This window comes from Theobroma umbraticum, unplaced genomic scaffold, assembly GCF_002168275.2.
Source record: "Theobroma umbraticum cultivar Fairchild unplaced genomic scaffold, ASM216827v3 scaffold_95.0, whole genome shotgun sequence".
Classification (NCBI taxonomy): domain Eukaryota; kingdom Viridiplantae; phylum Streptophyta; class Magnoliopsida; order Malvales; family Malvaceae; genus Theobroma; species Theobroma umbraticum.
In genome coordinates, this window is record NW_018397257.1 from 6,881,172 (window position 1) to 6,898,465 (window position 17,294).

Genomic DNA, 17,294 nt, shown 5'->3' on the forward strand with positions numbered 1-17,294 from the left:
CTTCTCCTTGTTATCATTAATTAGTTATTGTTGATGGCGGACAAGGTTTTGAACTACCAAGAAACCTCGTGAGATTGTATTTATGGATATCAAAGAATTTGAATCATTGAGAGTAGGAGTAAGTGACCAAGTTTGAGAGCTGTTGGCCATAATAGAATGTGCTTGTTAATAATAGAACGTGCTTGTTAAAGCCGCAAACGCTATGATACCATAAAAGATAAATATGATCAGTTGCAATTTACTATATTAATTTGTACATAGAGATATTATATTTATAGACCTCTATCATATTACAAGATAAGAGATATTTAAAATGTACAAATAACTCGTACAGGAAGATTTATTTAAATTGAAATACTAATTATTCTATCTTCTATTCAAGTGCCGTTATTCCTTCACAATTATGAGGTCGCCTAATGAAGCTAGGACTCCCTTAGCGCACGGTAGAGTAAGGAGACTTATGAATTGGGCAAGACCGGTAGAGCGTCACTCGGTAATCCAGGCAATGCTGGCATTGGGGTAATCCTTGGATACTCTAGAGGGTCTATTCTTGCTCTGTTTTCTAAAGAAGTGGGGGTAATTGATTCCAATATGGTAGAAGCTTTGGCTCTGAAAAAGCTGTTGTCACTTTTTCTGTGTCAACATGGAAAGACTGTAATTTTGAGATTGAATCTGATTCTGCTAATGTGGTCAAATGGATCCTAAATTCCCATGAGGTACCCTGGACAATGAGACAACTTTTCATGCTGATAGCCAACCCGCTTAGTCTGCTTACAAGGTGGAAGATCAGACATATACCCAGATCAACTAACATTGAAGCTGATAGTCTTGCAAAAAGAGGTGTACTGAGGACACTTGATTTTATTTGGATTAATCATGACTATGAACCGCCCCCTTTAGGAAACTGAAAATGTATAGCTGGTTCCCCCTCTGTGTAGTGCGCATATGTTTGCTTTTGATTTTTTGTTGTCAAGGGAAGGTTTGCTGGGTTTTTCTGACCTAGTGTTTGATTGGGATGTTTATGTTTTTTGGGAGTTTGTAATCTGTGTTCTGGTACCAGCAGGTCTGGATGAGAGGGTGGTGCCGACCGTATGTGGTAGACTTGGCGGGGACAGACAACGGTTCATGGGGCTGGGGCGATCTGTATATTGATGTTGTTTGAGGTATAAAGGTATAGCATTAATTTCAAAAAAATAAAAGACAGCTCATAGGCAAAAGAAAATATTTGATTACGCTTATCAATTCGTCAAACAAAATGGTACGACTTTTGATTATGGTAAAAATGATTTTCTTTTTCTTTTCTATGAAGATTCCACTGCCATCAAATCTTTCCGATGATTCGTTCAGATCTCCCAAATCTCTCTGTGTCTCACCGGTGGTTAATTCCATTTCTAGCAAAAATAGAAGTGTAAAGCTTAGCAGGTTTGGTTATAGTGTTGAGGGAAACATAAGCTAAGAAATGAAAGACTTTAAACCTCTCGAATTCTATTGAATTCGTTACTCAGAAAGAAAAAGAAAAAGAAAATTTACCAAATACAAATTTGGTCGATGGATTACGAACCTCTAAATTTCAGCAGCAGCAATGTAAAAATCCTTGACTCTACGTACAATACTTCTCCTTTTCAATTAGAAATCTGGGGTTTCAAATCCAGTTTTTTGGCTCAATCAACGGATACATACTCAAATATTCTGGCGCGGCTTAATGATACGCGTCTATAAGATAACATGAGCAGTTAGATCAGAGCCTGCAGCTCACAGATAACCATTACATAATTTCTTGGCCAAGTCTTTTAAACAAATAATAAATAATAGAAAGAAAAATTATATATGTTGAGAAATTGAGAAGAAAGGGAGAGATTGAGATTAATCTCTTTGGAAATTTTGAAATTTAAAGTTATCCCAAAAACGTAAATGAAATAATCTATGACTTTGATATTACAAAGATATAACATTTGCCATTTCTATTTCAGTGTAATCAATATTAGCCTTTGGATCCAAAGCCATTTTCTCAAGTCGAAGAAGACTACTAGTTGCCAAAATTGCCTTAGCATCAATGTCATGCAAAGACCTCATGTACAAACTGTTTATTGCTGAAGAAGCCGCATCAAATAGATCCTTACTACCATGAGGACCCAAAAGGCAATGCCCCAAGATCCTCAAAGTAGGCTGCAATAGTTCCCATGGCAAGGGAATCCTTCCTTCTTTCTTCTTTACCGTATGCATCTCATTGCTACCATTATTCTCACCATGATCTTCTCCACCATCTTTGAAATTCTCCCTGTCTTGACCTGCCCAAATCTCGCAAAACTCACAAAACTCAATCTTGGAAGTCACTGGCATTTGAGATATCTTGCTGTAATACAATTCTAATGCGACACCAACGATCCTGGGTCTCCTTGTCGACCGCATTGTTCCATGAGGCTCCAAAGTGGAAGATGTGACCGCTAGGTTTAGCTCGGTTGCTTTGTTTTTGATAGACGGCTTGGCTTCATGATAAATGCTAGGTTGTGACAAATCCGGAACATGAACGGTCATCGGTTGGTCTCCACGAGCAGTAGTTTCATGTGCGTAAAGGGCTAATAAAATAGCCTCGAAACCAGCCAGGGCTTTACATCGAGAGATGCGGGAGAGGTAGACTCCGGCGATGATGGGAATGAAACGAAGGACGACGAGTTGGAGTTCAGGGTCCGTTGAATGGAAGGTGTCATAGAGCCAGCGGCATAGGTTGTTATCGCCGGAGCCAGAGTCAGGGTGGCGTAGGAGGGAGGAGATTGGGGAGGAGATGGTAGAGTCGTGTAGGAGCAAAAAGGAAGGGTTTGGGGAGGAAGAGAGAGAGGAAGGGATGGAGGAAATGATGGAGGAAAGCGACTGTATGGATGATTGTGTTTGGGAAGATGGTGGTGGTGGTGTTTCTGAGGTGGTGACACCGGTCGGGGTGATGGTGATGTTTGGGGCAGCGGTGGCTGTGGGGGAATCGGAGTTGGAGGAGGAGGAAGAAGAGGAGCCGTCAGACATTGGTTAAGAAGAATGGGCAGGAAGAGAGGAGAAGACTCGGCAAAGGGAACAAGGGAAATAAGTTAAGGTGGCAAAGGAGAGCAGATAATTAAGGAGGAAAACTAGGATCATCTTTTACTTGCTAAATAAGATCCATCCATCTTTTATTCATGTGCACTGTCTGCTTTGATCTAATATCTACCCAAAAAATTCAAATCAAATCCTACAATTCAATTTTTAACATTTTGAAATAAAATTAAAATTACCAAATTGGAATAAAAAAAATAAAACAAATCAACGAGGTATATACTTTAATTAGTGATAAATGAGTACATTCAAGTAGTCACCAAAGGAGGAACTTGGAGTAGAGAGAACTGTTACAAATTAAAAGGTGAATTAAAAAGGGCTACTTATTGCCAAAGTGAAATCATTGTTATAGCAAAGGTTATTTACAAGAGGCTACTTGTCACTATAGTGAAAACTGCCTAATTAATTGAGACGAACATCACCGACGATACCTAAGCTCCAAAACCCGGTGATTTATTATTAGTTTTTTTTTTTATGTATCAAATCCCAAATTAAAAGAAAATTGAAATTTATCAATTTATGAATAAGTCAACATACTTCATTATATATAAATAAAAGTTTAAAGTTCTATCAATAAGTTTTTATCACAACATCCGAACATTTGGTCCATTGATTAATACATAATTTATTTACTTAAAAAAGTATGAGTTTGAATTTTCCTTCTTACAAAAAAAAAAATTATCACATCTTGTGAGACAAATAATTGAGATAAAAGAGTCGAGACAATTAATATTTTTCATCAATAATTAATTTAATAGATTGAGATTTTATATCCGACTCTATAGTCTTAAACTACGTGTTTGATCTTCTTACGTGGTGGATTGCCGAGTGCATAAGGGTATGTAACATTTGATTAATGAATACTTGCATAATTTAAGAGGAAATCAAATAAACATGAAAGAAATTAATCTGATTCTCTTAGAAGTTACAATGTTGAAACTGAAGATGGATGATACTCTTGAACATCTAAATGAATGATATAAAGGTGTAAGTATCCCCATTCAATAATTGGATATTCAAACATATTTTACTTAATCAAAAAAGAAGATAAAGCGAAATTAACATGAGAGGTTGGGGAGGCTCTAGAGTGGCGCTAGCAAAACACAGCTTGAGATCACGAGAGAGGGCTGGAACAGCACAGTATGGTAGTTGGAGAATGGGACTCTTCACAACATACGTGGGGAACTTAAGCCTAAGGGTATGTTGGAAAGCATTGAAAGAAGTTTTCGAGCTATATGGAAATTAAGGTCGTGGAGGTGTAAGGTGTTCATCCCTAGAAAAAGAAAGGCTAGTCAAGGGAAGGATCTCAAAGTTCGATTCTGTTATATACAAAACAGAGGCTGAATCGTAGAGAGTGACAAGACCAAGGGACAACAGAAAAAGAGATGGTAGAACTGTCAAAGTAAACAAGGCTGCCTATGGGTGGGAGGAAAGGGGAGGGAGCTACACGTACGAACGATGGAAGAGCACAGATGAAAAAGCAAAGCTTTTTATGACATTCGCGAGCAAATAGCGAAGAATAATGAGAAGGCGCTAGAGAAGTGCAAACAAATGAAGGAGAATAATGATATTAGTAAGACCTTTTATGGAAACGAATCATGCAAATGATGAGAGGCATTGTGGTTCCTCCACGCACCAGGCAGGCACTTTCGATGGGAGCCAGGCTGCAAGAGCAAACACCGACAGCCCTTCGTGTCATTTTGTATAAATTTTGATATATTTTCAGTAAAAATTATTATAACGAACTTTAATTATTTCAAATTTGATAACAACGGATGATAATTTTTTTTGTGCATAATTGTTTTACATGAAAAATTTATTTAGATATTTGAGTTGTGTGTTTAAATGTTTTCTATAGATTGGGAAATTGTGATAAATTACCACAATACCTTTAAATTATTCATAGATTACCCATGAATACTATCGGAATTTGTGAGATTATCAACAAATATTTTTTATGGAAATCTGTTGGTATTTCCAACTTTTTCAAATTATTATCAATGTAATTTATGACATTATCGATGTATTTTATCAGTGGGCTATTAATAGTTTTGAATTTTGTTAGTATTTACAACTTTTTTTTCACAAGTATTCTATTGGGTTCTATAAGCCATTTAAGTAATCTTCAATCTTAAACTCATATATGCATCGGTCAATCAATCATAGAGATGATCTAAACTTTTTTTTTTTTTTGAAAAGCGAAATTTTATTGAGATCTCACAAGCCAATATACTATCATAAGTCTTGAATCATGGTGATAGAAGACTTATAGTGGTATAAGAAGACTAGCTTTGGAGACTGAGAGTCCTTTAGAATTACCAAAGTTGTCAACTGCTCAAAAGCTAATTGATTGCACTAACTCTTTAATATGTCCTACACAAATAAGCCTAAGCTTTCTTACTGCAAAATAGCATACAACAAATGAAGGTGATTTGAATCATGATAAGGCAGATCATATATAGTGAAGTATTAAAATTTTAATCCCTTAAGCTATAGATTACCTTTTTTATAAAAAAAATTGAAACGATTAAGTTATGGATCACTTTAATTGAAACTAATCTAGCAAAACCACAAAAGATAGATTTCGACGTACTTGAAAGTTTGATGTTTGCTTTCTTTGATGAAGTCCTTCTTGAATTTTCATTTTTAACTTTTGTACACCAATTAGGGCTTATCAAACCATAGTAGTATAATCGTCTTGCATCTATTTGTGATCCACATAGTGATTTGTCAAAATCTTTTCATTAAGAGTGTATGAATCCCTAAGCCAAAGTTTGTGCTAGCAAACTCTTGACTTTGAGCTCTCTTGTGTTTGTCTCTTTTTAGCTATGATCTTATCTCAACACATGAAAAAATAAAAACAAAGCTCTTTTATACGTTCAAGAGGTGGTTAAAAGATTCTTTTATAAAGTGAATTGACCTAGTTCATATCCAACGAGGATTAGAAAATGTTATGGACTTATTAAGCCTTTATTTAATACTTTATCAAATCATATTTGATTTAAGCCACTACTAAATCAGATTAAACCTTTATAAAATCAATTAAATCACATCTAATTAAACTCAAAATAATTTTGACAATTCACCTTATGTGTGTGACCTATTTGGTGCCCAACATGTTGACAATAAATATAATTTAATTTAATTAAAAATTTATATTTATATTTATAGATCATGAGTAACATTTAGCAATACATCATGACCACTCGAATCTCAGGAGAGTCAAGATGATTTGATTTTTCTCTAGACTAGTCATTCATCTTTGCATGATTCATGTTATATCCAAAAGTACCTTGTTTAGGTAACTTGTTAACTCCAGACCCATAGAAGTAAAATCAAAACATGACAATTCACATATAAGATGACCTAGTATTACAAGTCTATAAATTACTTATACTACTAACAGTTTAGAGTATTTCTATAGACACTTAAAGTGAAATACCAAATGAAACTCTCAAGCTAGTCATGTTTAGTACACTTTTTCCTTAACAAGCATCCACATATTATCACTAAGTATCTCACATATTTCAACATATAAGATCAGTTACTTACTTCCAAAATAAAAAACACTTTAAAGACTAAGCATAATAAAAAACAAGCAAAAAGTCTTTTCAAATTTAAAAAATGCTTTCTATCGACAAATGTTTTTCATCTATCGATTGATATGCTCATCTACTAATAAATGAAGAAAATCTATCGATAGATGAAGAAAATTTATCAACAGTTGGTCATTTTAGCATTGGTACATCAAAGACTATAGGCATCTATCGATAGATACATGACATTTATCGATAGATAGTCAATTGAGAACAATATAAAAAGACCTTGACTTGCAGCTATCAATAGATGTGAAGCATGTATCGATAGATAGCTACCCGATGATACTTCAAAATGATCTTGAGTTAAATTTATTGGTAGATACTTATCTATCGATAGATTGGCGCAAATTTGAAAATTATTGAAGGTAATATATTGATAGATTGATAAATCTATAGATAAACGATATCCATTAGAGCTTGGAATAATGTGCTGAGTGGCTATTTTCACATTTAATGCATCTCCAATCACCGCTGAAGCTTTAACAACTATTAATTCAAGCTCCCACAACATTTATGAAAGTTAAAAAACTCCGAAACACAACTCTAAAAAGAATCAATTAAAATCATTCAATACTCTTTGTACTCTTCTTCTAACAGTTAAGTTTCTATTGTATCATTTATAGAGCATTGCTTGTTCTTTTTCTCACTAAATATTGTACTTAATTTGTTACCTAGCCTTTATGAGGCATTCTAGCTACACTTGTATTTTTCTCATTGTATTCACTTGAGTGGTTATACCTTAACCAAGATAAAAGGTAGAATAGTTGTGCTTTAATCATAAAAAACATTGTATTGAAAGGTTGTGTTTGATAAAAAAAAGACAGTGTATTGAATTTTATTTCAATAGTGAATTTTAAATTCTTTAATGAATCTAAGGGAAAAGACGTATGCAAGGAGGCCGAACCTTTATGAAAATTATTATGTTAATTTTTCTTCTTTTCTTACTCTTTTAATTTTATCTATGTTTGCAACCTTTCTCACTTTACAAAAAATCAATTTCTCTCTTATTTCAAATAGAAATTTAATTTAAAAAATTTTATTTTTCAAAATTAAAAAAAATCTTCAAAATTTTAAAAATATTCTAATTCACCCTTTCTTGAAATTATTCACATTTAGTTTATTGCATTAACACGTTTTAATTCAAATATTTGCTTTTTCAACTCTCCCATCATCCCTCTCACATCTTCACGTGTTGTCCGTCGCATTAACTTCTACTCACTCGAACTCCACCATCCTTTCTCTCTCTTCGCCGTTGTTTTGGCCATGACAGCCCTGCTTGCCAAGCCTCTATTTTAATGTGAATTTTGTCCTCGCCTTTGCTGTAGGTTCGGAGTCCACATCCTTTGCCACCCTAGCCTCTGCTTCAATGAATATTCTATCCGGAATATTGGCCCTGTTGTTGACTCTTACAAGGGCATGGGCTTGATTAAACCTTTTCCTCTTAAAGGTAATCTTGTCAACTGCCAGAAATCCCCCCAGCATTCACTAATGGCTTTAAAGGTGTTGACATGCCACATTCGAATAAAAACCTCCGATAGTCTTACTCATAATCTAACATCTCTCTCTTGGTTTGCTATTGACAGTGGTACGATCGAGTCAAACCATGCTTCAAAGATGTTTGCATACCCTTCCAACATAACCTCCATCTTTTCTTAATCTCCAGAGTTAAGAAGGATCGATCTACCCTTAATAACCCACACTTGGACATGAATCCCTTCACTCAACAGACTTTGTTCAACAATTCTACATGTTATTCCCGATTTAAGCTTCTTGACCGCACTGCTCTTAATCCATGTCATCTTTTCTTCGGGAGTAATGGTGTTGACCGTTACTACGCCACTACCGTTCTGATATATTTTTTTTTCTTTCCTTTTCCATATCCTGTTCTTTCCACTGATCCCCAACTCTTTGACTTTTTGGTTAGCTGCCCCAACAATCTCTTACTCACTTCACTAGTATCTTGAACTACACCTTTCTCTTTTCTAATCATATGACCTTTCCTTAGAACGTAAATGACACACTATCGCTCTTTATGTCTTTGTTTTCTGCTACATATGCCTTATTTCCTTCCCTCAGCGTCTTCTTTATTGGCTCCGCCTTTCTAACCATTACTCTTTTCCCATCTAGTCATTGATGGCCACCCCATTTCAGTGCTTTTTCTATCTTGAACCTCTCTCAATACCTTATAAAGGAAAAGTCAGCGGTTATTTCCTTATCCTGGTAACTCTTCCTCAAAACGAAAACATCCACCACTTTGTGATACTCTTCGATGGCGCCTTTGAGTGTCGACCAGGTCACTTTCTTTGCTGAGGATGTAAACAAACACTGAGTACATGCTATCTAGCCATGTTCACTCTCCCATTGCTTGTAAACAGAAACCTTTGACTAGCTCTGTTGGCTTCCCAGATTAGCTTGGACATCCATGGCTGAAGACTTTTGAATCTGTTCTCAGAACCACTTTCCTTTCTACTCGATGGAAACACCTCTAGACGAAGTCTTTTTGGTGGTGATCCGAACTGATTAATAATTTATGTAGTGTTCAATTCAAGGAAATATGAGAAATATTAGCTATGCTTTTTTTAAAATGAAAAATTATAAGCAAAAAATGAAGTATTATATCCCAATGGAACTAAACTTAACTGATGAATGAATTATAAATTATTCACGGAAGATTAATTTAATTGACAAATTCATTCATTAAGATTTGAATCTTACTGTGATGTTTCATTTGATTCTAACATTTACCTTTATTAGGTATGATCTTAAAAAATTAAATAATTTATCTATTCCGAATTTTGTGAAAAAAGATTTTTTTTTTGAAAGGTTACGTAAAAAGAATCTTGAATGAATAAATCAATTGACAGAAAAAAAAAAAGGCAGCTTTAAAGGTTAGTATTGCTGATCAACGGTCACTTCAATGTTTGAATTCATCAACCTGAAAACTTCTAACGCCTGTGATTCTCTCTCATTCATCTTGTTTTTCTCTGCCTGTTTCTGTACGAAGTGGCGGTGGGTGGGTGGTGTGGGTGGGTGGGCTGAATAATTGAATAGGCTTGTCAAAAAATCAATCAATCTTGTTGACTATATATGCAATCATCTAGATAAGATGCAGGAACCCTTTCTTAGTGATTTAATTAGGAGTTAGGACTCGGTTGTTTTCTTCATCAATTTCATGAATTGGATGGACATACATCGTCTCATGTTCATATACTTTACAGTAAACTTTATAAATGCAGTCAGAAATTTCTTTTGAGCAGTAAGAAAACGGTCCCAAGAAATCCAACGAAATTAATATCCCTTAAAATGATATAGTTTGGGGTATTGATATATAGCTTTCAACAAAGTATAGATATATCATCTCCATATTCTTAAAAACAAATTGAAATGGAGTTTACATTATAATTTTCTTAAACCAGTATTCGCCATTTCACTCAAGAATATCTATCTATAACTCTTGGAAAGTGCCAGCTATAGGTTTTGTACTTATGTATAGACAGATATATGAACGAAAAAACAAAGCAGTTGGCACACTTTTGTCAATGATTATAATTAAAACCACAAAGATGTGAGCGTACTTGAAAGCAACATTGGACTCGCTCTAGACTCTAGAGTAAGGTCTTGGGTTAACATGTATGGCCTTTTTCTTTTCTTTTTTTAATTTAATACAGTTTTTGATTCATCAAATGAGATCAGTTAGTTCAATTGGAAATTAATTCGTCTTTCTCGAACTAAATAGTTCTGGATTACAGTCTAATTACTAGTGCATCCCTTAACCTTAATGTAAATGTATGTATTTTTGTAACATTAGTTTCGGAGACTGCGCAACCTTTGATTTCTTTGTATGTATGGTCAACAGCAATGTTGATGTATCCCCCTCCCTACAGCAATGAAGGATTGAAGGCTTAAGGTAGACCAATGGAATAACAATTTACAGGGCATCAGATACTAGTGTAAGCCAGCTGTGTGCATGGATTGAAATTAAACCTTCGATCTTTTCAGATATCACACGGTACGCGTAGCGAAATAATTGTATGATTCCAAATTCCAAATGATTCGAGTTCAGTCACCTTGATGTCATATCTCCATTAGCTGTCAGGACCCCCCACCCCACATACTATTTCATCTAAACCCCAAGTCAACCTCAATTTATTTCTTAACAACTTCAACAAATATCGTAATTTTCCCTTTTCCCATACTTAATCTCCACTATATATAGATATATTCCTCCCCTTTCATTTCACTCAATTCAACAGCACCATCCCTTAGTAATCATAATCTCTCCTATACCAAACATGTATTTCCGAACTAGTAAGACAGTTCTGCTTATTAGTGGTGTTGTGTTTACTCTTTTGGTGTCGGCTTTGGCCGGTAACTTCAACCAGGATTTTGACATCACTTGGGGTGATGGCCGTGCCAAAATACTTGGCAATGGCCAGCTTCTCACGCTTTCTCTCGACAAAACCTCTGGCTCTGGATTCAAGTCCAAGAAGCAATACTTATTTGGGAAAATCGACATGCAGTTGAAGCTTGTGCCTGGCAACTCCGCCGGCACCGTCACCGCTTACTACGTAAGTTCATTGGCTTCATCGTCCCCTCTCCAGCTCGAAAAATTAAGTTATAAATAAATAAATCATATTTCACAAAAATTGTGTATTTGAGACTAATCATAAAATAAAAGTGTTATTCGAGTAAAGCTGTAAAGAGAATCAAATAGCGTTTGACATACTTAACATAAGAACTTGTCAACTTCCTCTTTCATGTTCTTAGTCTTGTCTTTTCCATTATTTTTTCAGCTTCTTTCTCTTTCACACTTTTTTCTTTTTATCTTAGCCTATTGTTACGTTAGTTTTATTTTAATAATTAATTGATGGTGTATCTTAATAGATTATTAAATTTTGATTTATACAATTTCCTAATTATGTAACTAATTAAACAATTACTTTTTTCACTGAGGTTACATGTATAAGCGGAGATGATTACAATCACAAATCAAATAACCCTTAATTAACATGTATAACATAGCCATGCATCCTGTATTATGACATTAAAACAATGTAAATTGAGCATTTAATTAATAAACTCACTAACATTCTGCATATAGCTAGATAAATTAGTCCAACATAAAATTAAATCAAACCTAGACATGGTGAAACTTCAATTTAAAACTTAAAAGGTTTCATAACCTCCTCCTTACTATTTAAAGAAGGCCTCATTGATATTGAGTACTAATATAATTGGTTGATGGGAGGACATACACACATACACACACATATATATAATAATTTGTTCTAATATTATTTTTATTATTGAAAACTAAAATTTTGATATTTATGCATTACATAAGACACATATATTATAAATTGTAATCATTATAAATATACTTGTTAAAAAATGGAACACTCGAGCATTTAATTAATTAATTAATTATAATTTTTTATTTAAAAAGTAAGATTCGAAATTTTTTTTCTATTTTATTTTTGTTTTAAAAAAGAATGGAGGCTTGTCATTTTCTTTACATGTTTATCATTTTTGCCAAAGTTGTGAATTTGATGATGTTTTGGCATGCAGCTGTCTTCATTGGGTTCCACCCATGATGAGATAGACTTTGAGTTTCTTGGTAACCTAAGTGGAGACCCCTACATTCTCCATACCAATGTATTCATGCAAGGGAAGGGAAATAGGGAGCAGCAATTTTATCTTTGGTTTGACCCCACCAAGGACTTCCACACCTACTCCATCTTGTGGAATCCTCAAAGCATTATGTAATTCCCTCTCTCTCTTCACTGTCACAATGGCCCCTACTTGTCACCATGGCAAAGCCCCATTAATGATTTATTGTATCTTGTGTGTTGTCTTATTATTCCTTTCAGCTTCTACGTTGACGGGACTCCGATTAGAGAGTTCAAGAATTTAGAGTCCAATGGCATCCCTTTTCCCAAGAGCCAACCGATGTGGATATACTCCAGCCTTTGGGACGCCGAAGAATGGGCCACAAGGGGTGGCCTTGTAAAGACCGACTGGAGCCAGGCGCCATTCACCGCTTCGTATCAAAACTTCAACGCCCAAGCTTGCATTTGGGCTTCAAATTCCTCTTCTTGCTCTTCCAATTCATCCAAAAACTCTTGGTTAACACAATCGCTGGATAGCTCCAGCCAGGCCCGAATAAAATGGGTGCAAAAGAACTACATGATATACAACTACTGCACCGATGCCAAACGATTCCCGCAAGGATTCCCTCCAGAATGCTCACTAGCATGATCAAAACATATATAAATGTATGAATCATAATCTTCTGAGGCCTTTAATCGTTACAATCTAGGCTGTCTAAATTAGATTTCATGCAATAAAAAAAGCCAAGTTGAATTAAATCTTTGGTGTAAAAGTGAAATGATTGAGGAAAGGCATGACCAGTCGGCTAACTCCCAAATAACAACAACTAAAAGACACAGCTCATATGCATCGGTATAAACCCGACAACTTTTATGTACATTATGGGTCTATGGGGAGTACAACACAAACTCATTATTATAATTTGTAATTGATTATCAAGAATTTCATATTAATAAATATTGAGATAAATCTTAAACATATAAATATAATTTTTTTTATTAATCCAATATGTTTTTTAAATTAAAAATATATATTCATAATAAATTAGATCAAAGTAGATCAAAATTTTATTAATGAGTGATTGTCATAAACAATACTTCATAAGAGATATAAGAATCGAAATAAACTTGAAATAATATAAGGATTCTTTCTTCTATAAATAAAGAGTTTGTATATGTTATATAATTAATGAGGTAAAATGTTATGAATTTCATATTAATAAGAGATGAGATGAATTTTAAATATATAAATATAAATATTTTTTATAATATATTTTTTAAATTAAAAACATAAAAATGTGACATCGGTGCCATTGCTAATCAAGACCCTCATTTAAATTGAAATCATGAGTTCTAACTTCTAATTATTAATATTTTTTACAGTCATTTAATTCTGCGCGTTAAAAAAATGAATAAAAATAAAAATTAATATATATATCCGACGCCGTTAGCTACATTTGACCTATAAGTTCAAGCGTGTTTGTGCGTGGCACGTCCGAATCCAACGTCCCATAAGGATTTATGACTCCTAAATCGATAATCTCCACCGTACGGTACTGTCTTCAATTGAACGGTGATAAAAAACCCTTTCTCCGCACTTTTCCACCGCTACGGATACAAAATTGCTTTATTTTTTTTTAATTTCCTCCAAAATTCCAGTAGTTTCTCTGCTCCAAAGAACGACTTATTAATCTTAGAGGTATTTTTTTTCAAGTGTTTTTTCCTTTGACTCTTTGGGTTTCGATTGGATCGTGCACACCTTCAATTAATTGTTTAACCTTTCAAATTTCTTCAATTAATTGGATATTTTCTGATTTTTTTTATCTAGACCGCTGTAGCTTAATTCAAACACTTTGGGGTTTGCATTTTTTAGGGTTTTTTACATTTGGGCATCTTTGATTTTTACGGGTAAGTTGAGATTTGGGTTTCAAAAATTCCTCTGTTGAAACCTTTTTGAGCCTTTGGATCAGGGAATTTAGGTTTACACCATTTAATTAATAGTTTTAGGTTAAAATTCATTCATTTTATGGCATTTGAATGCCAAGAAAGCACTGAGGTTGTTAAGAATTGGGCAAATTGTACTGAATCAAATCATTTTAGTTCCGACCAATTAACTGAAGATTTCGAAGTTTCGAAACGTTCATTGGATTTTCAGCCTAGGAAGGGAATTTCAAGTTTTTGTAATTCAAAACAGTTTGCTCCCAATGATGTTTTTTCCAATGTACGGCGGTCAATCACTGATCTCCCACCAGCCTTAATATCGGAAATTTTGAATTGTCTTGATCCTAAAGAGCTTGGTATAGTGTCATGTGTGTCAACAACTCTCCATAATATAGCGTCTGAGCATCAAGTGTGGAAGGATTTTTATTGTGAGAGGTGGGGGTTACCGATTGCCCCGGCACCTTTGGGTGTAGGGTTTTCGGATGAGAAGTCATGGAAGGAATTGTTTGTTGAGAGGGAGTATAGGAGTAAGACGTTTTTAGGGAGGTATAGCATTGATGGTTTATATGGTCATACTGAAGCTGTTCGAACTGTGTTTTTATTGGCTTCTGCAAAGCTCATTTTGACGGCTGGATATGACTCAGTTGTACGAATGTGGGATATGGAAGAGGGGTTGTCGATAGCGTCATCACGATCCCTTGGTTGTACTATTAGGGCAGTTGCAGCAGATACTAAACTATTGGTTGCTGGGGGCACTGATGGCTTTATCCATTGTTGGAAGGCAGTTGATGGTCTTAAGCATTTGTTTGACCTTAAGGGTGTTGAGAAACAGAACACTGAGTTTCGACTTTGGGAACATGAGGGGCCTATAACTTCTCTTGCTTTGGACCTTAATAGGATATATAGTGGTTCTTGGGACATGACAGTTCGTGTCTGGGATCGGTCATCACTGAAGTGCACACAGGTCTTGAGGCATGGTGACTGGGTTTGGGGCCTTGTTCCTCATGACACGACTGTTGCAACCACATCAGGTTCGGATGTGTTTGTTTGGGACACTAATAGTGGGATTCTGTTAAATGTTATTCACAATGCTCATGTTGGTAACACTTATGCCTTGGCACGAAGCCACACTGGAGATTTTCTTTTTACCGGTGGAGAGGATGGGGCGATACACATGTTTGAGATCACAAATGAGTCTGAAGAACCTACTGTTGTGCAGGTTGCAACATGGTTTCCTCACTCAGGTGCTGTTTATTCCCTTGCATTTGAGTTTCCCTGGCTTGTTTCTGCTTCCAGCGATGGGAAACTTGCACTAATTGATGTTAGAAAGTTGTTGAGGGCCAGCAGGCGCTCCTTGGGGAAAAGGGTTTCAAGGGTGAAAAACATTGACCGAAATGATGTAGAGCCACCCCAGAGAATGCTGCATGGATTTGGGTGCAATCTATTCTCAGTTGATATCGGAGCAGATCGAATTGTCTGTGGTGGTGAGGAAGGTGTTGTTCGTATTTGGAACTTCTCACAAGCTTTTGAAATTGAGCAGAGGGTACGTGCTCAAAGAGGCATGCGTTTGGAGAACCGGATGAGGCGGCGCAGGCTTCAAATTGAGATGAATAGTAAGGGTGGTCGAACCGATCAATGTTCTGTTGCTGCAAAGAAGAATCCAGTGAATGGTGAAAGGAATGGTCTGTGGCACAGTAAACGCAGTATAAGTTCGAAGGTGAAGACATAACAGCTTATAATACATACTTTATGCCTCCAGGCTTCCAACATAATCTTCTTTGTTCTATCATAACAAATTGATACACAAATATCTTTCAAAATGTTTGGTTAACTATAGTCTTCTCTTTTAGTTAGCCTTGGATTTTAATCTCGTTCATATGAACTTGCATTTTGATCTTTTTAACATGAGTCCTGGATTTTAAACGCTGTTCCTCTGATATTTCTGATAGCTCAGCCTTGTTCTTGTGGTTGCTTTGATAGGGAAGTTGGAGTCCATTGTTGTTGGCATTGTATTAGAACGACTGTTACAGTTTACATGCCTTTAATTTTCTATGAATTTTCTCTAATAGCAGGCATGGGCACACTTTTCTAAATGTATGAGAATTAGATTATACTCCATAATGAATATCTTTGAGGCAGGAAATGCATGGTAGTCAGCCTGAATTAGTCTTTTCAAGGTCCTCTCCCTCCCCAAAACAGCAGCTCCATTTCATTTCTTTTCCTAGAAGCGATTACCATGCAGGGATGTCAGGTTATTGGATGCATTGAGCTTACATATGCAATGATATGTCAATCATGACTAAAGCTAATTTAGGGTTCATTTTCTGGAGAGTTATTGTTTTGTACTCTTTTATTATATTGATGAGGTCAGAGCATGGATTGAGTCGCAGAAGAAGTCAGGTTTGTACTAGAGATTCTTCTCTGTAGGGAGCAAAATTTAGGATTCAACTCTCCTTTTTTTCCTCCTAGAGGAAGAGAGAGTTGGTATTAGGCTTTTGTAAGTTAGAAATGCTTTATGTGCGAATGGAAGATCGCAAATTTCTTTCTGGTGACTGTTGATGGAAGATTGCATTTGGCTGGCTCCTAGGCAGTTGCTTTTTCTGTTCTGAATTGATGGAAATCGGACATGCTGCAAACGCTCCTGCCCTTTTAGAAAAATTACAACATAAATTTAACATGATTAATGCCCGTATTAAGCCAATGGTTTTATATTGAAATCCAAAGAGAACTCATTTGTGAGCTTTATCCTTACTGTGTGAATATGATCTCTCGGAAATAATGAAAAAGGATCACGATTTCAGCTGCTAAAACATGAGTAAGTCTGGCCACTTTGGACATCTCAATTGTTTCTAAGCTAACAATTCTAACTTGTTAGCCCATATACATAATTGAATCATTAATTTCCTCATTTCAACTTTATCTCATTCTGATAATAAGGAAAATGAAAGAGCAGTCCTTTCCAACTGGAAGCAACCAGAGAGCAGGATTTAACTTTCTGGCCCGAAACACCATCTGGGGCCGGGCTCCATCTTGAGCACTTGGAGTCCCATGTTTCGTACGAGCT

At 35.4% G+C, this 17,294-nt stretch overlaps 3 protein-coding genes across 3 annotated transcripts; 2 read left to right on the forward strand and 1 right to left on the reverse strand.

The window, feature by feature from the left end:
• Positions 1 to 1,935: 1,935 nt before the first annotated feature.
• Positions 1,936 to 3,015, reverse strand: LOC110412372 (hyccin). The gene has a single exon (XM_021422904.1). It carries the CDS (start codon positions 3,013 to 3,015, stop codon positions 1,936 to 1,938), a length of 1,080 nt encoding a protein of 359 aa, XP_021278579.1.
• Positions 3,016 to 10,925: 7,910 nt separating this feature from the next.
• Positions 10,926 to 13,048, forward strand: LOC110411994 (xyloglucan endotransglucosylase protein 7-like). The gene is made up of 3 exons (XM_021422385.1): positions 10,926 to 11,248; positions 12,249 to 12,442; positions 12,551 to 13,048. The coding sequence occupies exons 1-3, from the start codon at positions 10,973 to 10,975 to the stop codon at positions 12,936 to 12,938; spliced, it is 858 nt and encodes a 285-aa protein (XP_021278060.1). The 5' UTR covers positions 10,926 to 10,972; the 3' UTR covers positions 12,939 to 13,048.
• Positions 13,049 to 13,783: 735 nt separating this feature from the next.
• Positions 13,784 to 16,351, forward strand: FBX2 (F-box protein 2). Its single transcript, XM_021422381.2, has one exon. The coding sequence runs from the start codon at positions 14,316 to 14,318 to the stop codon at positions 15,957 to 15,959; it is 1,644 nt and encodes a 547-aa protein (XP_021278056.1). The 5' UTR covers positions 13,784 to 14,315; the 3' UTR covers positions 15,960 to 16,351.
• Positions 16,352 to 17,294: the final 943 nt, after the last annotated feature.

Excerpts from the sequence above, each read along its gene's own strand:
- LOC110411994 (XM_021422385.1), top strand. The coding sequence starts at position 10,973 with ATGTATTTCCGAACTAGTAAGACAGTTCTGCTTATTAGTGGTGTTGTG. Across the intron at positions 11,249-12,248 it reads GCACCGTCACCGCTTACTAC|CTGTCTTCATTGGGTTCCAC; the intron begins GTAAGTTCATTG and ends TTTGGCATGCAG. Across the intron at positions 12,443-12,550 it reads TGGAATCCTCAAAGCATTAT|CTTCTACGTTGACGGGACTC; the intron begins GTAATTCCCTCT and ends TATTCCTTTCAG.
- LOC110412372 (XM_021422904.1), bottom strand. The coding sequence starts at position 3,015 with ATGTCTGACGGCTCCTCTTCTTCCTCCTCCTCCAACTCCGATTCCCCC.
- FBX2 (XM_021422381.2), top strand. The coding sequence starts at position 14,316 with ATGGCATTTGAATGCCAAGAAAGCACTGAGGTTGTTAAGAATTGGGCA.